This window comes from Epinephelus fuscoguttatus, linkage group LG18 (assembly GCF_011397635.1).
Source record: "Epinephelus fuscoguttatus linkage group LG18, E.fuscoguttatus.final_Chr_v1".
Classification (NCBI taxonomy): Eukaryota; Metazoa; Chordata; class Actinopteri; order Perciformes; family Serranidae; genus Epinephelus; species Epinephelus fuscoguttatus.
In genome coordinates, this window is record NC_064769.1 from 26,122,815 (window position 1) to 26,140,881 (window position 18,067).

The 18,067-nt window shown below is 41.9% G+C and overlaps 1 protein-coding gene across 1 annotated transcript in view; it reads left to right on the forward strand.

The window, feature by feature from the left end:
- LOC125878604 (ephrin type-A receptor 5) overlaps window positions 1-18,067 on the forward strand; it is a 101,600-nt gene that overhangs the window by 42,844 nt on the left and 40,689 nt on the right. Inside the window, exons 4-5 of the mRNA XM_049559897.1 lie at window positions 1,246-1,401; window positions 1,525-1,863. Coding sequence (XP_049415854.1) covers window positions 1,246-1,401; window positions 1,525-1,863 — 495 coding nt within the window. The remainder of the gene's footprint in view (window positions 1-1,245; window positions 1,402-1,524; window positions 1,864-18,067) is intronic.

Genomic DNA, 18,067 nt, shown 5'->3' on the forward strand with positions numbered 1-18,067 from the left:
ACACACACACACACACGCACACAAATCTTCCCCTCCGCTCCTCCTTTGTCTCATCCTCCCTCTTCTCTCCTCTCCACATCTCCCGTCGTAAACTCCACTATTTTATTCCCTTTTTACCTTCCTGTACTTCATCCTCTCCTGTTCTTTATCCGCCTGTCCGTTTACCTGAAGTTTAATTATGTAGTTGTTAATCCCAGTTGCGGCCTGAATGGGCTTTACAACGGCCACATTAAGAAACAATGGGTGAGAACAGCAGCTTCTCACCTTTAAGCCCTCAGAGGACAAACACAGATGAAACATCTCCCCTCTTTTGTCCTGCATGCGCTCCCCTCTCTGCTCTCCTCTCCTCGGCAGTACATGAAACTGAGCATTGTCACTGACACAATATACCATAATCTATAGAGCCCTGCTTATCAGAAGCCCAATATCCCATTATTGCGTGTGTCTATTTGTATCTGTCTGGGTGCAACAGCAGAATCAGGAAGGGAAAAAAAAAATGATGCCGCGATAAGTCCGTGATTGGTTGGCTTGGGGGCGCAGCCATGGCGACAGAGGTTGATGATGTGTTCTTGCGTGTTAACATGCCGAGTGTGTCACCCCGCTGTCTACCTGCTCCACTTAGATCAACCGTCTGCGTGTGTGTTTGTGTGGGAGGACGGAAGATTATGTTCTCCGTGCTTGTTGTATTTGTTTGTGTGTGTGTTGCCTGTGTGAGGCAGGGCGGGTGCAATATTGTGAGGTAGATGCACCAAATTCTTAATCAGGCGATGGTCACTGAAGTGAAGACTGACTGAATAAGAAGGGGAAGCCCCACAATGGGAAAAGAATAATCATTTTTGGTTGAGATAATAAAAGCTGGAGAACACAGCAGGGTTGCGCAGGTTGGATAAAAGAAATAATCCCGAGAAGGAAATAAGAATTCCTACTTATTTTTACACCACAGAAGAAAACGTGACAACGGAAACTCGGAGGCAAATGCTTCTTTTAATTTTATCTCTGATGAAGAACCTCAAAACAACCACAACCACCCAGGGAAATTGTTTCTACCGTTTTGATGCTGACCTCCTTTTTTTCAAAGGAACTAACCACGCTGTCCTGCTTTTCCTCTTCCCCACTTTTTTTGCCTCTCTCCCCATGACCCCTTTCCTTTTCCTATTTGTACGTCTCCTCTTATCATCTCATCTCTACTTTATCTAACCCCAAACGCCCCATGGCGTCCACCCCCCTCCCTTCTTCGTCTTTCAGTCTGCAAAGTGGGGTTTTACCGCTCGCTGTTGGAGTCTTTGGCCTGCAGTAAATGCCCACCCCACAGTGTGGCCAGGCAGACAGGAGCCACTGCTTGCAGCTGCGAGGATGGGTACTACAAGATCGACTCGGACCCTCCCAATATGGCGTGCACACGTGAGGATATAAAACTTTTATATTTGCTTAATTACTTTTGTTTTTTGGTGTCATGTTGCTGTATTGCGATCACATTTTAAAAGTTGTTGTGTGACATTACTGGATCTATTTCTCTTCTCTCAGGCCCTCCTTCTGCTCCACGTAATGCCATCTCTAATGTCAACGAGACGAGCGTCTTCCTGGAGTGGTCGGTTCCCATGGAAACAGGTGGCAGGAAGGACGTGCGCTACAACATCTTGTGCAGACAGGTCTTGCCAGATGGAAGGGGCTTGGAGGAATGTGGCCCCAATGTACGTTTTTTGCCACGACGCGTCGGCCTGTCAAACACCTCGGTCATGGTGGCCGACCTGCAGTCACACACCAACTACAGCTTCCTGCTGGAGGCTGTCAACGGGGTGTCAGAGCTGGCCAAAGACCACGCCAAGCAGTATGTGTCACTCAACGTGACGACCAATCAGGCAGGTATGTCGCGCCGAATCTGTCCTGACTGTCAATACTTGCTTTTTTTGCCAGTCACAGCCTCGGCATGAGTCCTCCAATCAGCAGCACAGCTGTCCTGTTTTCTTCCCCTCAGTATTCAAACTTGTTCTGAATTTCCCAAATCATCACCACTTGCCATGACTTTTTTGTTTTTTTTCTACCTCCTTATTGAGACTTCCACAGATAAACCTTTCGTGTGGGATCCGTGGCGCGAATATCTTGGTTTGATAACAAAGGCACCAGCTGATCAAATTATCACAGTATTTGTCCAACAAATCTGTTGCTGTATTCATTTTTTCCCGTGCACCATCCCTGCAGCGGCTGAGGGAACATTGCACAGTGGAAAGCTTTTTTGTTTTTGCTTTTGCATCCAGATTTGTCATTGAAAAGGCAGCTTGGTCCCCTCAATTAGGCAGCGCATTTCATCAACAAGATTTGCAGGAATCGGGGGCGTAATGAAAGCTCTTGATTTGCAGGCTTGTTTGTGTGTGGGGCGTCTTGTGTGGTAGCAGGTGTTATTCTGCATGCCTATCAAAAATGATGAATCAGGCTGATAACAGGCAGGTCTATATGTTATATTTAGGCTGTGAAGTACATTTACCGATCAACTCTGAGCAAAAACAAAGAGAACTTCAGCTGCTATAATGTTTTGCACTTGTAGCTGCTGGGAATGTTTTATTATCTGTGATGCCAGAGCAGCTTAGAAAATCTGTCCGACTATAAAGTATGCTTGAGCAAGGCACTAAACCAACAACACTTAAGTGAGCAGCACAGTGGCCAAACATAAAAGACCACTCTAATATTAGACAATGAAAGAGGCTGACTACTCCCCATAGCTGTAAATATTGGAGGCTTTGCTGGCTTTCCTTTTAAATGGAGATTAAAATTCATATGGGCTTCGGGAGCCCGTTTTTATGTTTACGGGAGGTATGTGCTTGTGTAGTTTATTTTATTTGCTTGTAATGAAATGGGTAGCACACGGCGTAATGAAATGAGAAAAATAGGAGATTAATGCTCTCCTTCCCAAGGCTTCCATCTGTAGGGAGGGCTAGAGGGAAAAAAAACTTTGAAGGAGTGCGTTTGTTCCTGTGTGTTGAACAAATGGTTCATTGGCAGTCAAGTAGTCGTAGGACATACTGCCGTAGTAGCAGTGGGATGGATGTGAGTGTAAGAGAGGGAATGAGAGAGAGAGGCAGATGGTTGTCTGACAGTCGAGAGTACCGACGGCCCTCTGACTGTGTCGTCGTTGTGGCTGTCAGCAGACTGAGTGGATTACACCCGACTACAGAGCCCACATTCAGTTTATTGGAGTTGTGGCTAGATTAAAGTTAGCCAGTCACTGGACCTGGAGGAGATTAGGGATTACATTAGATTACACATGGCTGGCACAGTCACAGACAGATAAAAATGTGCTGCTCTTTGGCATGGATGTGGTACAGGTTTGGCTAGGATGTGTTTGTATTTCTGTTGATTAGGGCTGCCCCTGATTAAAGATTTTCCCAGTCGACCAATAGTCGTCATTTAGGGCCATTAGTCGACTAGTCGCCCGCATGTTTACGACATTAATTAAATTATTTAATTGTATATTTTGGGCGGGGCAACACAATGGTTTGAGTTGAAGGTGTGAGAAAGAATAGTATCAGTAACATTGTTAACACTGTGCTACATTACAGAGAAATACAAAACTGTACTAATGACACTTCATTAATATAGGCCTATATTTTATCTACAAGTGCACGTCACACACTGAGCGAGCCGCCTGTTATTGACGCTCGGTGGGACAGATGTAAAGCTCTGAGTAGCCCTGCACTGACATGATCAACTTTTCCATATTTATCAGTCCGCTGTGATTGGTTTGTGACGTGACTCCTTCAAATTAAATTCCCACATGGTCCAGTCATATAGGTTTTGATTTATTTTGACAAGGCGCAGCTCCTAATAGAGTTCCATGTTTGTTTGTTTTAGTTTTCCTCCGACTAAGCGACCAATGAAATCTTGCAGACTAATGACCTTTATGGTCGACGAACGTTTGGTTGACTATTAGGGGGCAGCCCTGCAGTTGCTATTAGATAAATATACTTTTCCTTTTACCTGTGGTGCTGTTCATCAGTCTAGATAGTTTTGGTGTGAGTTGCTGAGTGTTGGAGACGTCAGTCGTAAAGATGTCTGCCTTCTCTTGAATATAATAGAACTAGACGGCACTCAGCCTGTGGTGCTCAAGATGCCAAAAAAAAAACCCAATACATTTAAAGAACTCACCAGCAATGTCTCTTTCTAGAAATCATGACTGGGTTGCTCAAGATAATCTGCACTGTCACAAGCACTAGCCTCTTGTCCATAGATGCTCACTTCTTTCTGTGCAATGATACAGTTGGTGCGTGTAGTTCAGTAGCAAGAAAATATTTCTCAGATGAAACCACTCACAACAAGGTCTGTGGATTATCTTGAGTTACAACGTCATGATTTCTGGAAAGAGACACTGCTGTTGAGTTTTTCAAATGTATTTTTTGGCACGAGCACCACAAGCTGAGTGCCATCTAGTTCCATTATATTCAAGAGAAGGCAGATTTCTCTACAGCCGATGTCTCCAGCACTGCAACTCACACCGAAGTATTCTGGATTGATAAACAGCACTACAGGTAAGAGGAAAAACGTGTATTTGATTTGGGGCGGTGGACTGCCTTTACAAGATTGAAATTACTGTTAGCAGCAGTCACTAGCACTGAGTTCGTACACTGATCAATAAACCAAATCAGGAAATCAAAACTTAATTTACGCAGCAACTTTCGTACAGGTTAGTGCACTGATCAGATCAATATGGCATCACACATTTATTAAAAACAGTGAAACAGTGGCAGGCTGGTATTTTGTCTGCGTTCCAGAACAACTTATAAAGACAGAAAGTAGTTTAATTATATATCAAATTTCACATGGGTCTCACTGATTTTAAATCCCTTCTGTTGTCCCTGTGGTGATGCTGATTGACTGAATATAGGTGGGAAGTGGTCAGTATTTAATTCCAAAATTACATGAATTGAAAAATAACAGATGAGAAAATAACAGCAATTAATCCATATTGGTAAATCCAGCTGTTGTATGCACAGTAGTGAAGCAAATACATAATTGAGGATGATGCATTAATGCATAGAGAAACATTTATAGGATAATTAACCGGAAGCATTGGAAGACTGACAGATTTTGAACAGCTGTACCAATAGCAATGTTTAGCTGTTTCAAATGTCTGGAATACAGATTGCAGAACATATGTGCAAACATTTGCATCTGTGTGCTTACACGCAAATGTTTCAAGTGATCAGATGAACCATTTACAGTGAACTCTAAAAGCATATTTTGCCAAGCAGTAAATGTAGTAAAAGCAAAATACACAGCTGCATGTGTGTAAATCCACCACCTGTGGTATTACTCATTGGTTTAGGAAGTACAGAGGGTTTGATTGTAAACTTTATATGAATATTATATTAATTTAATCATAGTAGTTTTGTTCAGACCAGTCAGTGCACTGAAATAATACATCAAGACCATGTGTCAGCTTTAGGGATGCACAATACTGGATTTTTTGCCAATGATATGCCGATATGTAACTAATTAAGCCGATAACCAAGTCGATATATTCACTTTTTTCCTCACCTAATTTTAGTGATCATCAAGTGTCTTCTGAGGTGGCATTAACATCATATTATGTGTGCATACTTTGAGCTTTTCAATGTATGTGATATTCATTCATTGTGCAAAAAAGGAAAGAGCATGTTGACCAGTTCTGCTCATTTTAAAGCGAATATCGTCCAATACTGATTATGTGCTGATATTATTATCAAGTGGTTCCCAACCTGGGAGTCGTGACCTCTGCTAGGGTCACAAGATAAGTGTGACGAATAACAGTAAGGCTACTTAATTCATCATAACATTTTCATACTTATATATATTTTTTTTAAAATATGCAGTCATTCTTTTAAAACCTGGCATTTCTGCATGTTTGCAGGTAAAGATCAGGCTCTATTTATCAAAGCTATTATCCTATCATACTTTACAATAAGACGCATTTGACCCAAAACTTTCCAATAACTTCAAAGCTTTGTAAAATCCAAGTCCGATTTTTTTGAATGGAAGATGTAATAATTTCAGAAATTCAAAACATGTTTTGTCTCACAAAATATTCCGCTTCAATCCATTTTAGTTGCCGTTTAGCATTTCAAAAACAACACTTGCACTGCGGTCAAAAAACGTTTCTTCTCACATGCTTGGCACAAAGGGAGGCAGGCACCTGTTTTATCAGGGTGGTCTAGCAGCAATCTAACAGCACCATAAATTACATAATGTTTAATGATTTTGTTTTGAAGGTGAAGACATCATAAAAGATACGGGCATTTGAAGCTTCAATAGAAAACTTCAATAGAAGCTTTGAATATAAGAAAATAAATTCAGTACAGCCCTTATTAACAGGAATAGAAGGAGGGGAAAACACATTATGTCCAGTTTTGTCATTGGTTCTCTGTAGGCCTCCAGAAATGTGCAAATGAAAGAGTCTGAGATGGAAAATCATTCTGCTCACCTTTCACTTACATATGCAACATGTGATGATGTTGCATATATCTGCCTGGTAAACGCGAAGTCATGTGCTGGGTGCTGCTCATGTGCCTTTTCTGTGCCAGCTTTCAAGAGCGTGACTGCAGGTTGCGTTTAACAAGCACTGTGTCCTAGCCTATTCACCTGAAATCCTGAGAGCAGAATCTTCTCTCAGTCATTGTTTGTATGTAGGCCTATGGTCCGTGAGACAGATGTAAAGCTCTGGCAGCCCTGCACTAAAATGTTCAACTTCTTCTGCATATTTATGACAGACTGATATTTACTGATGAAGGGAAAGATTTCTGTTGGCTGTGATTGGTTGTTCCTCGCACATGACATGCGCAGGTTCAAATGTTGAACTCAGTTTATCTCAGGGCGCAGCCGTTGGACCCTGAAAAATAGGCACTCGGGAGCATGTGCATGTTGACATCTGAGCATGCCTGCAGCGCGTCTACATTGAAAACAATGAATTTGAGGGAGCAAAAAACGTGGCATGTGTACGACCCCTAAGGGGTCAGTGGCACTTAAACTAGACTGTATTAGACTAAATTTACATGACCTGACTTCTGATCATGGCAACTGTTTCGCCCTTGTTTTGTTACGTAGCTTCTCTGTGTAACTTGTTTGCCCACAGCTGTTAATGTGAGTAAAGTCAGACGCCTTCTTAAATGGTTAATTAACTGACCTCCTCTGGTTGAAAGTTTGTTGTGTCATGCACCTCTGACCACATCTAGCATCACATGGACACAGAATTTTAAGGCCATGATCACACAGAAAGCATTTTGGGGGTTGCAAAACACGAGGCACACTTTTTTTGTTTTTTTTAATTGAATGCCACTAGTGGGAAAAAAAGAAAAAAAAAAAAAAAGCTTGCTCGCCTTTGTGTCGTTGCCAGGCAACCACAGACTCACCTCCTTATTCTAACCTTCTCGTGTAATCAATCTATTTGTTTATTTATTTATTTTAGTTATGTGACAGTAATTAGTAGCTAGATTCTAAAATGTTCAGGCAGAGGGTACTTGCTGTAGCTCTGGTTGAGGGTGAGAGGCTGTCAGTTGGGCACAGGGAAACAGAGATCTGTGTGGGTACATGAGACCCTAAAAAAGAGGGTGGGTCATGGGGAGTAGCACCAGTTGGTCCAGGAGCTTTGTCTCCATGATGGATGTTTCCAGGCATATTTTAGGATGACTCAGGGGCAGTTTGACAACCTGCTGTCTATCATCAGGCTGTATAGCTCTGGGTATCCAGCAACAGCTACCTCCATTGTTTACCAACTGTAAACTTGTTGTCATGACCACCACAGAAGACCTGCCTCTCATATCGTCTGATTGGACAATTGGAAAAAAAGATGACGAAAGAAGAGATGACATGAGTTGATGTTTTCTCGACTCTGTGCCTCCAGCTGCTTAAACGCTTTCTGTGTGATCAGGGCCTTACTGCACTTTAAACTGCACCCAACAGTGATGTCAAGGTGCATATTTCTACATCACTGCATCGGCATTAGGACTTCAACCAGTTGAGGTCTTTGTATCAAGTGATTTCCCATCAGAACAGTCCACAATAATCCTGAAGCAATAACCGCCTCGCTTCTGTATCACAGATGTAATTACCCGGTGAGGACTTTGATCAGCATTGTAAACATCTGTGTTTTTTTTTTCAACTGTGCTTCTGCTGGTGAGGCTAAAAAGGCAAAAAACAAGATACCGCGACTGAAGTACTGAGAGACGGGGGCGACGGGGGAGACTCAGACAGTACAGAGACGGAGAGAAAGAGTCAGAGGATCTGCCGTTTGATGTGTGGGAAGTGTCACACTCGATAAGGGATCCGTGAAATAGGTGATTTCACAGTGTCCCTGTGAAGCCCTGCTGAATAATAAAGTGTTGGTACTCGTGAGGAGGTGAGGTGAAAGGCAGGAGGGAAGGACAGAACAACAGGATGGAGGTAGAGGTAAAAGAGGTAGAGGTGGAGGAGAAATGATGGAGAGGATGTGATAAGGAAAGAAAAGGTGAGATTGCAGGAAGCGGTGAAGGAAGAGGAAATGGAAGGAGGCAAAGAGGAAAGGACAGAAACCGGAGAGGGTGGACATTAGCTGCGTGTATTCAAAAACACTCCGAGGTCTGGTGCAGCTTGACAATTTAAGAAATGGAAGTCATATATTTTGCTTTGATGTTTCCCTTCACACCAATACATAGTTGTGATAAGGTAGCGAGCTAGCAGCCACTATGAAGTTGGAGAAATTAATTTAAAAAAGAAAAATAAATCACCAAACTGAGTGCAGAACTGTCCCTGCGACCCAGCGGCGCTTCTAAGTGTCTATATTTTAGATATTCCTTCATGCCTTGTGAATAAATCTGTGAAAGTTTGAGTGGCAGTAATGACTTAACTGTTCATTCTACACAAGGAGATGCCATTCATGAATCCAAATCGTAAAACAAATACTCTCACCGGCTATTAATCGCCAGTATTCTCAGACAGTGCAGTCTTTTGTTTGCAGATAAGCCTGATGATTGCATTAAATGAGTTCCTGTGGTAGCTCGGCTCTGTAATATCTTTGTTTCTGCCCATTTGTTTTTCATGTTGTTCGCAGTGTGGGAGCACTGTGTGGTAACTGCACACTAAATGCACCCATATATTGCTTTTGCTGTTGCTGGCTATTAATCAAATGAATCGTGATACATTACCATGTGGGTGGTAAAAATAAATGCACAGCCAGGTGCCCATGTGTCTTACTTTTGTTTCTTTAGACATAGATAGAAAAGTAGTGAGGAAGCTGAGGTGTTTGCACTGAATCTTAAAGGAATAAATCTTGCAACAGGAAAAGATTAACCTCTTCAAAGCTGCTAATTTGTTAGCATTTTAGCTTTAACTGTTGACATATATCATTTTTGTGACTCGTTTGAATATCTTTTGTGTTTACATTTGGAGTAGGGATAGGTGATATGGCCCTAAAATGATATCACAATTAGTAAAACTGTATAACTATATATATAAATCAACAGGTGATTTCCGTCTTTTAGCAAAATCCTAAATGAGTGCGTTGCTTTTTTTTCCACCTGGACCTTTATGCTCTGCCATTTCTCCTCTAATCATCACACTGTAACCTGTGACAGGCTGTTATGATACCACAAGTATCGTACATTCACATAAAACCCCACATATCACATTGTTTTTTGTCGAGCATCAAGTAGGTTTACATTACATCACAAGGTTTATGACAAAATCACTTGACGACACCGTCTCCCATGTGCGCATGGCGAGAGAAGAGAGGGAGAGACGCTGTGCTGCTGCCAGAGGAGCCGCTGAATGAGTTCCCTCTGAGCGGTAACTCATCAAAAGAGGCTGAGAAGTCCGGGGCTGTTCATAAAACATTCAGGACACCACAGTTTATTCCACACCACTGAAGCTGCTTTTCTTTTTGAAACCACCGCGGTGTCGCTTTCAGCCATGCTTGTTGTTGCCGTGGGTAACAGTATGATATCAATATGTCAACAAGTCGAAATACCTCAAGTATCAGGATATGAATTTTTCATATGATATTAAAATTTTACCGGTATTATTGTGAACAAGATGATATGGCACACCCTTAACTTGTCCTTTCTGGAGATCCACCTGTAGAGCTGTCATATATTGTTCTATCTTCAATTTGAGGAAGTATTTGTTCTTTTACAAGAAACTTTAGGAGGTTCTTTTGTGGTGTCCGTGTTGTGCACGTTTAACAGCAGTTCAGTTCACACTGATTAAAGTGAAATAGTTCACTGTCATAATTCGGATATCATTTTGAACTAAATTTTCAGTCCCACAAAATTTACTAGTTTATGTTCATTATTTCTATTTTGTTTTAAATAGATAAAACCTTGTGATCATCATTCACTCGCAGATATTTCCCAAGACTGGTCAGATGCCTTATCTCAGTGTGTCGCTTCAAATTTGTTTCCAATGTGGCTGCATTCCAACTTGTTTTTCTGACTTGGCAGGCATAATCTGCACAAAAATGTGAGGTCTTTTTTTTCCCGTCGAAATCTGTACTGATTTATTTGTTCATTAAACTCTTTCAAACATTCGTATTAACTGGCTTCAGCAGTTCCAGTAGCTGTGTTGTCTGGATTGCCAGTTGAATTGGCTATGAAGGTGTTGTGGTTAAGTGTGTTCCCTCATCAAATAGTGCTGCTCTCCTGTTAAAGCACCGCTCACCATGGTTAGGTGTGGTACAGATTTAAGTAAGAGGAGACGATCTTCGACACAACACCAGCCTTAAATCCTCAGTTGCCGTACAACATAGTGTGTGAGCGTCATTCACTGTTGCAAGATGGAGTGACACTGAAGTTGCATGCGTATACATTCAGTCCATTCACACCATTCACCAGATATATGAGCCCGTTCAAAGAACACTGTCTGGCTTGATTTATACTTATAGGCAGCGTGGTTCAGGAGCTGCAGCCATTTTAATTTTGCTTTTGTCATTTTTGGTGTTAGACTGTTTGTTCAGCCAAACAGCAGCGGAGGGGACAATGTTAAATAGGATATATGCAACATTTGGTAGGTCAGAACAGAGAAGATATGGGATAGTAAGTTGGTAGAAAAGACGCTAGCCCATGAGGCACATGGTTGAGAGTAGGGCTGCCACTAACGATTATTTTCATTGTCGACTAATCTGTCGATTATTTCTTCGATTAGTCGCCTAATCATTTCATCGAAAAATGTGTTAAAATGTTGAAAAATGTCGGTCTGTCTCACCCAAACCCCAAAATTATGTCATCTAATGTCTTGTTTCATACTCACGCCGAAGGGTTTTAGTTCACCAACATGGGAGACTTTTATAGTTCTTCTCTATGAAAAATGACTCAAACCGATTAGTCGACTACTAAAATAGTCACAGATTATTTTAATAGTCGATTAGTCATCGATTAGTCGACTACTAAAATAGTCACAGAGTATTTTAATAGTCGATTAGTCATCGATTAGTCGACTAATCATGGCAGCCCTAGTTGAGAGGTCGAGTGGGTCGTCCACTAATCGGATGATCGGCGGTCCACAGTTCCTCCGGCCTGCTTGTTGAAGTATCCTTAAGCAAGGCAATGAACCCCTAATTGCTCCCAGTGGTTGTTCCATCGATGTGTAAGAGCATGTGAATGCTTACTGAGTAGCAGGTGGCACCATGTATGGTAGCCTCAGCCACCTGTGTGTGAATGGGTGACTGTGGCGTAGTGTAAAAGCACTTTGAGTGGTTGAAAGACCAGAAAGGCGCTATACAAGTGCAGTCCATTTACCATTACCTTTTGACTTTGAAGGAATTCAATTTGTGAATTAGGTTCTTAATTACTTTACCCACATTTGTTTCTTTTCACTTGATAAGAAGATTACCTTCCAAATGGTTGAGTGTGTGCGTTCAGTATTCTTTTAAACATTAATTTATGAATTGTGTATCTTTATCAGTCAGGTGACAGTAGATATATGACAGGAAATACCAAGGCCAACAGCCAGACATGAGCTAGACATGTTATAGTTCATGGTCAACACCTTAAACACCAGGCAGAGAAGGCGCCCTGTGCTTTCAGTATTCTTCCTCTCACAACCTTCATGAATAGCTGAGTGACTGAAATGTACAAGTTTCAAGTGATAGGATTGCAATATGTTGCGTGACGGATCAGTTCTAGGCAGCCAAATGACTGTCGCTGTTGCAAATGCATGAAAAACATGAGAGTGGCGTGAGACAGAGCAGGTAGGTGGGGGGTTAAGTTGCAAACAAAAAAGATGAGAATAGCTTTGGTACTTTACAACCTTAATAAAGCCATCTCTCTTTCTGTGTCTCCTATCTCTCTTCCATTCTGTCCCTGGGTCTCCCTCTCTGTCATTCTCTGAGGCTAGTTAAAGGATAATAAACCAGATAGTTGAAGGTCTGTATTGATTTCGGCGATGCTTCAGACAGATAGCGGTCTGAGAGCCTTATGTTCTGCACAGTGATAACGTTGCTCTTATCTGAGGCCAGAGTTGTTACACTGGAGGGCTGCACTTGCCTGCTGAATATAGCTTCAGAACCCTCTCTAACCTTTCTCTGCAGGAAATAGAAGCCACACATAGACGGAAAAAAACTGGAAATGACATCACAGATATTTAGAGTTCATTTGTGTTCTGCGTTACTGTACTGTAGGTGCTCATTAGCAGATTAACACGCACTGGAAGTGTTTAAACCAGGAAGTGTTATTCCACTGTCTTCCCTGTTGCTAAAATGAAAGTGTTGCTGGGGCCCTGTCTACACGCCTTCACCATGTCTCCCCCTCCGTGTCTCAACTGTCACTTTTTTTTTTCCATTTTTGTCGAACCACTCGCTTGTTTTCCATCCCCTCCTTTTTCTCCTTTAGCACCCCCGCCCTCTCTTCCATCACCTCCCTTTCTCTCCCTGCATCAGCGCTTCTCTCGGCTCTGTCAGGTTTTAAAATGCTGGTTTGTTAAGTCTCAGTTGCTGAGTTGTGGCACTAAAAGGTGTCACATCGTGCAGCTTTTGTTGACTAAAACGCCGCTTTGGGTGTTATGGACGTTGTGCGTCTATGCTGTTTTTGGTATTTGGTTGGTAAAGGAAAGGTTAGGGCGTAGGAGGAACGACAGAAATTATCTGTCTGATCAAAATTAGTTGTTTGTAAATGTGCTCCAAATATAAACAGAATTACTTTTACAATAAATGCAAAACATAACATAACAGCAGTCAGTTGCCATAAACATTTTAAACTTGCACATTCGCTGATTTTCTCTTTCTTTTTTATCACTGTGAAGGGAACACATTTGGGTTTTGGATTTTGAATCAGGAAAAAAAAGAAGGTGGTGATATTGTAACCCTAGTTCTATATGCAGAGGCTCCACCATCTTCTGGACTCAATGGGTAATTCCCCTTCAATCAGGAGCACACATTCACCCATTGAATACGCATACGTGCTGAGCCAACAGTATAAAGGAGGCATATGGTGCCTCAGCTATCCTACACCCTCCAGCAAGTGGCCTACGAGTGACAGGGCCCCTAGATAGAGGGTTCCTCCTGTGCTAATAGAACTAGGGTTACACTTACGTAACCTTTGTTCATCTCACACAGGTTTCTCCCTCTTCTGCACTCCATGGGCACTCCATGGGTACAGTGGCTGTAGCCTAAAAAATTAATGCCCTGTCACATCATATCGTCAAGCCAGCCACACTGATCCTGACCAGTTAAAGGTTAGTCGCCATAGTGTGGCTGGGTCGATGTTATGTCATGACGGGGCGTTCATTGGGCTCCACCCACTGTACCCAAAAAAAAGGGACAAAAGATGCTGTTACACACCTCCTTACATACTGTGGGCTTTGCACGTATTTGGGTAGACACATTCTGAGTAGCTGGCTCCATTTATACAGATGTCAGTGGGCGAATGCGTGCTCGTGGTTAGAGGAGAGCATTATAGAGTCCAGTAGAGGACGGAGCCTGTGTAACTGTACGTTCACACCAAAAGCGACCAGAGCTTCCAAAGCAGCGGAAGTCATTCATTTTCAATGAGAGCCTGGCAACTTGAGTGACTGGGGCGACCTGGTCGTCAGCCGTGCCTCTTGGGCGACCAAAGCGACCATTTGGATCCTACAGCACACCTATTCCGACAATGGATATTGAGGAGGTTATTACTTGCGTTTGCGCCCACTCAGTCCTTTATAATGTGTCGCTGTTCAGTTACAGAGACCAAAATAAAAAGAATGAGGCTTGGGACCGCATCGCAGACGTAGTCGGTTGGTCTGGTGAGTCTTAAAGTGTGTAATGTTAGTAATAGAGGAGAGAATTGCAGGCTAATGTTGCGACGTAGCATGCAAGTCTTCCTTGCTTGGTTTGAATGGGATGACATACGTTTTCTGTTTTTATTGACCAAACTAGTGTTGTTTTTGGCGGCCTGTTTTAATTTTAGTTTTAGTCTAGTCTTTGTGTTAAACTGTCATTTTAGTTTTTATTAGTTTTAGTCACGTTCATACTCTTTTTTGTCTAGTCAAGTTTCAGTCAACTAAAAGTCTGAGCATTTTAGTCTTATTTTATTCAGAATAATCCATGACTATTTTAGTCGACGAAAACTGATGACATTTTAGTCTAGTTTTAGTCAATGAAAATTGTATTTTAGTCTCTTTTTAGTAATGCAATTCTATTATACCCAGTCAATATAGTATAAGTACCTAGTATAGTATAACCAAACCAAAATTTTCTTTTCTAAATTAGCTCCTAGTTAGAGCTAAATATATATTTATTTATACAATAGTTAGTTACGACTGAGTAATTTGATTGGACGAGAGGCATTCCGTGAGTGCTGATATAGAGTATAACATCACTGGAACTTGTAACAGTAAAATCACTCCGCTCACAGGTGTTATAAGTAAGGGATAATGTATAATGAGCCGGTGAACACTGGGAAAATAACTCCCGACAGGGGAATAGAACCCCGACGCGCACCCTGCCCTGCCGGCAACAGCTGAATCTCCTAGCAACCCTGACCAATCAGAATACAGCATTTAATAGAGCCATGTAATAAATATAAATACAGCCGTTAATTAACCAACTGTCACAGTTGCTACATTGACACAAACTGACACTAGCGTTACACCAAGAAGATGGATATTTTCCCCGAAATTATATTTGAATTAAATTATGAGTGGTCATCAGGAGAGGACAAGGAAAAGGAAAGCCAGGACTCTTCTGTGCAGACCTCCAGGTGTGTTTGTGTAACATCAGCCGACCTCGACAAACTGGAGAGGAGCAAAAATGAAGCGAACACGGTCAGGAATTATCAATGATCATCTGATGAGGTACTGATGAGGATGAGGGAGAGTGGAAGCTGAATCCGGCCATGCCAACATCCAGGTTTGCCAATGTTTCATCAGCCGAACTGGACGAAGTTACACAGCTGCAGATCAATGTAAATACAAAGTAGCTTGTGAGTTCCTGGTGTGTGTTCCGCGTTGCCTGGCAACAGACTGGGGGATCACGGAGCTACATAACATACTTTCATTTCATCACCTTTTGTTAACATTTCCTTACTCAGCATTGCTGTTTAAGCTGTTGTTGAACTGTTGTATAAAAGCAATATCACACGAGAGCGAGTGATGTTGTACGACTGATCACGGCTGTAATCCGTCTGTGCAGTGCGACGCACAGCCTAGGAAACAGAAATACTGCAAAATAATAATAATAATAATAACGCGACTAAACATTATAACGTTATTCCATCTCGTCTCGTTTTGGTCAGCGAAAATGAAGAGACATTTTAGCAGAGGTTTTATTTTGTAAACCACATTTAGTCTCCTTTTTATTCATCAACAATATTGCATTATATATTTAATTATAGTTATCGTCACATGACCACCATTTAGGTTGCGCCTCGTCTCATTTTCGTCACGACGTCGTTGACGACGATATTTAGTCATACTATTCGTTGACGAAAGCAACACTAGGCCAAACATAACTCTCTGTAGGCCAACTATGAGCTTTCTGACAGCAACTACACTGCTTTCAAGTCAGTAGTCTGCTTTGCGGCTCCTTTAAAGTTGACAAGCACAATCAAACTTTCAATGATTCACATGATGAGCGATTAGACCAAAGCTGCCACAAATATTTTTGATACTTGTGCTTCTTGGGCGGTCGCGACAGACTTTGCCTCTTTGGAAGCTTCTGGTCTGAACGCACAGTAAGATGGAACAAAACATGTGAAGACACCAGTTTAGCCTCTGGTGTATTGTGGTGGGTATTCTTTCACTATTTTATTACAGTTTGTTTGTAGAAAAAACGTTTCACAAATTAAGACATTACAAAAGAAGAATTACGAGGTGCAGCTCTAGAAATAGGTATTTTATATTTGGAGTGTTACCTCAAGTTGATTTCTATAACCCAAAATCATAAGTTTCTATACCAGATTGCTTTACAATCCGCACACCCTCATCTGACACCTTCTATTCAGACCTTTTGATTAAATATAGAATGGCAAACTGCATCCATTTTTGGAGGATTTAAACTTAGATTTGGGTGTATTGTTACCCGTTAAGCTGCTGGGAAAAGAAGCCCTCTCTCTCATCATCGCATCCCAGCATTTATACCATTTAAGCATTGAGTGTGTGTGTGTGTGTGTGATTCGGTTTCTGGTTTCAGGCTTTTAAGATGTTGCAGATAACACTTCTGTGCGACCATCCACTCAGGATACAGTTACTGTGTTTGTAGCGATGATTTATTCCCTGTGGCGTTCTGCTGAGGCTATTGAAACCTAAACGGTGTTTAGCATTTGCAGTAGAGGCTTACACACACACACAGACACACACACTATCAGGATGTTGCCTGAGGGAGCATTTTGCCTGGTGAAAAGCTCTTTATGTGTCAGAGACTCTCCAACTGTCCCTCTGAGAGATGGGCCAACAGTTCAGGTTACAACAGGATGGCTCGATGATTGATGCAAATACACACACAACTGAGCTCACTTGACTTTTCAGAACTTACAGAATAAATTACCCCAAATCCTATAATGGAAATGGAAAGTTTGCAAAGAGCCAAAAAAACAAGAAAAAACAACATCATAAGACCAAAGACAGTTTTTTCCTGTGATAATATTGCCGCTTTTGACTGCCAAACTTGGTACACTAAAAACTGCATGCCAGATGTGCAGAGTCATAGTTGACTTCATGGGTTCATCTGCCAGCATCTACTGAATAGCAAGAAATAAAGGGGTAGTTTAATTAGGCACAGGTGCACCTTGTTGCCAGACTGCAGACATTTTTTCAGAGCTGCTTTGGAACCAGAAATAATGTCGGTGGCTGAGTTAAAGCTCAACAGACTACGCCAAATAACCTCTGAGGAACTTTGGTAACTAACAAACTTGAATTCCAAAGAAGAAACTCAGGGGAAAATATATGATGAAAAAATAGATTTTTTTGTTCACCCAGCATGACAGAAATATCACAACAGCAAAGACACATATACATTCACCAGCCACTTCACTGGGTACACCTGTTCACCTGTTCATAAATAGCTAATCAACCAATCATGTGGCAGCAACGCAATGCATTTAGGCATGTAGACATGGTCAAGACGACCTGCTGAAGTTTAAACCGAGCATTAGAATGGGGAAGAAAGGTGATTTAAATGACTTTGAACGCAGCATGGTTGTTGGTGCCAGACGGGCTGGTCTGAGTATTTCAGACACTGCTGATCTGTTGGGATTTTCACGCACAACCATCTCTAGGGTTTACAGAGGATGGTCCCAAAAAGAGAAAATAAATATACAGAAGACCATCTCTGAACCAACAACACGTCCAACCTTGAAGCAGATGGGCTACAGCAGCTGAAGACCACACCAGGTGCCACTCCTGTCAGCTAACAACAGGAAACTGAGGCTACAGTTCACACAGGCTCACCAAAACTGGACAATAGAAGATTGGAAAAACGTTGCCTGGTCTGATGAGTCTGGATTTCTGCTGCCACATTCAGATGGTAGGGTCAGAATTTGGTGTGAACAACATGAAAGCATGGATCCATCCTGCCTTGTATCAACGGTTCAGGCTGCTGGTGGTGGTGTAATGGTGTGGGGGATATTTTCTTGGCACACTTTGGGCCCCTTAGTACCAA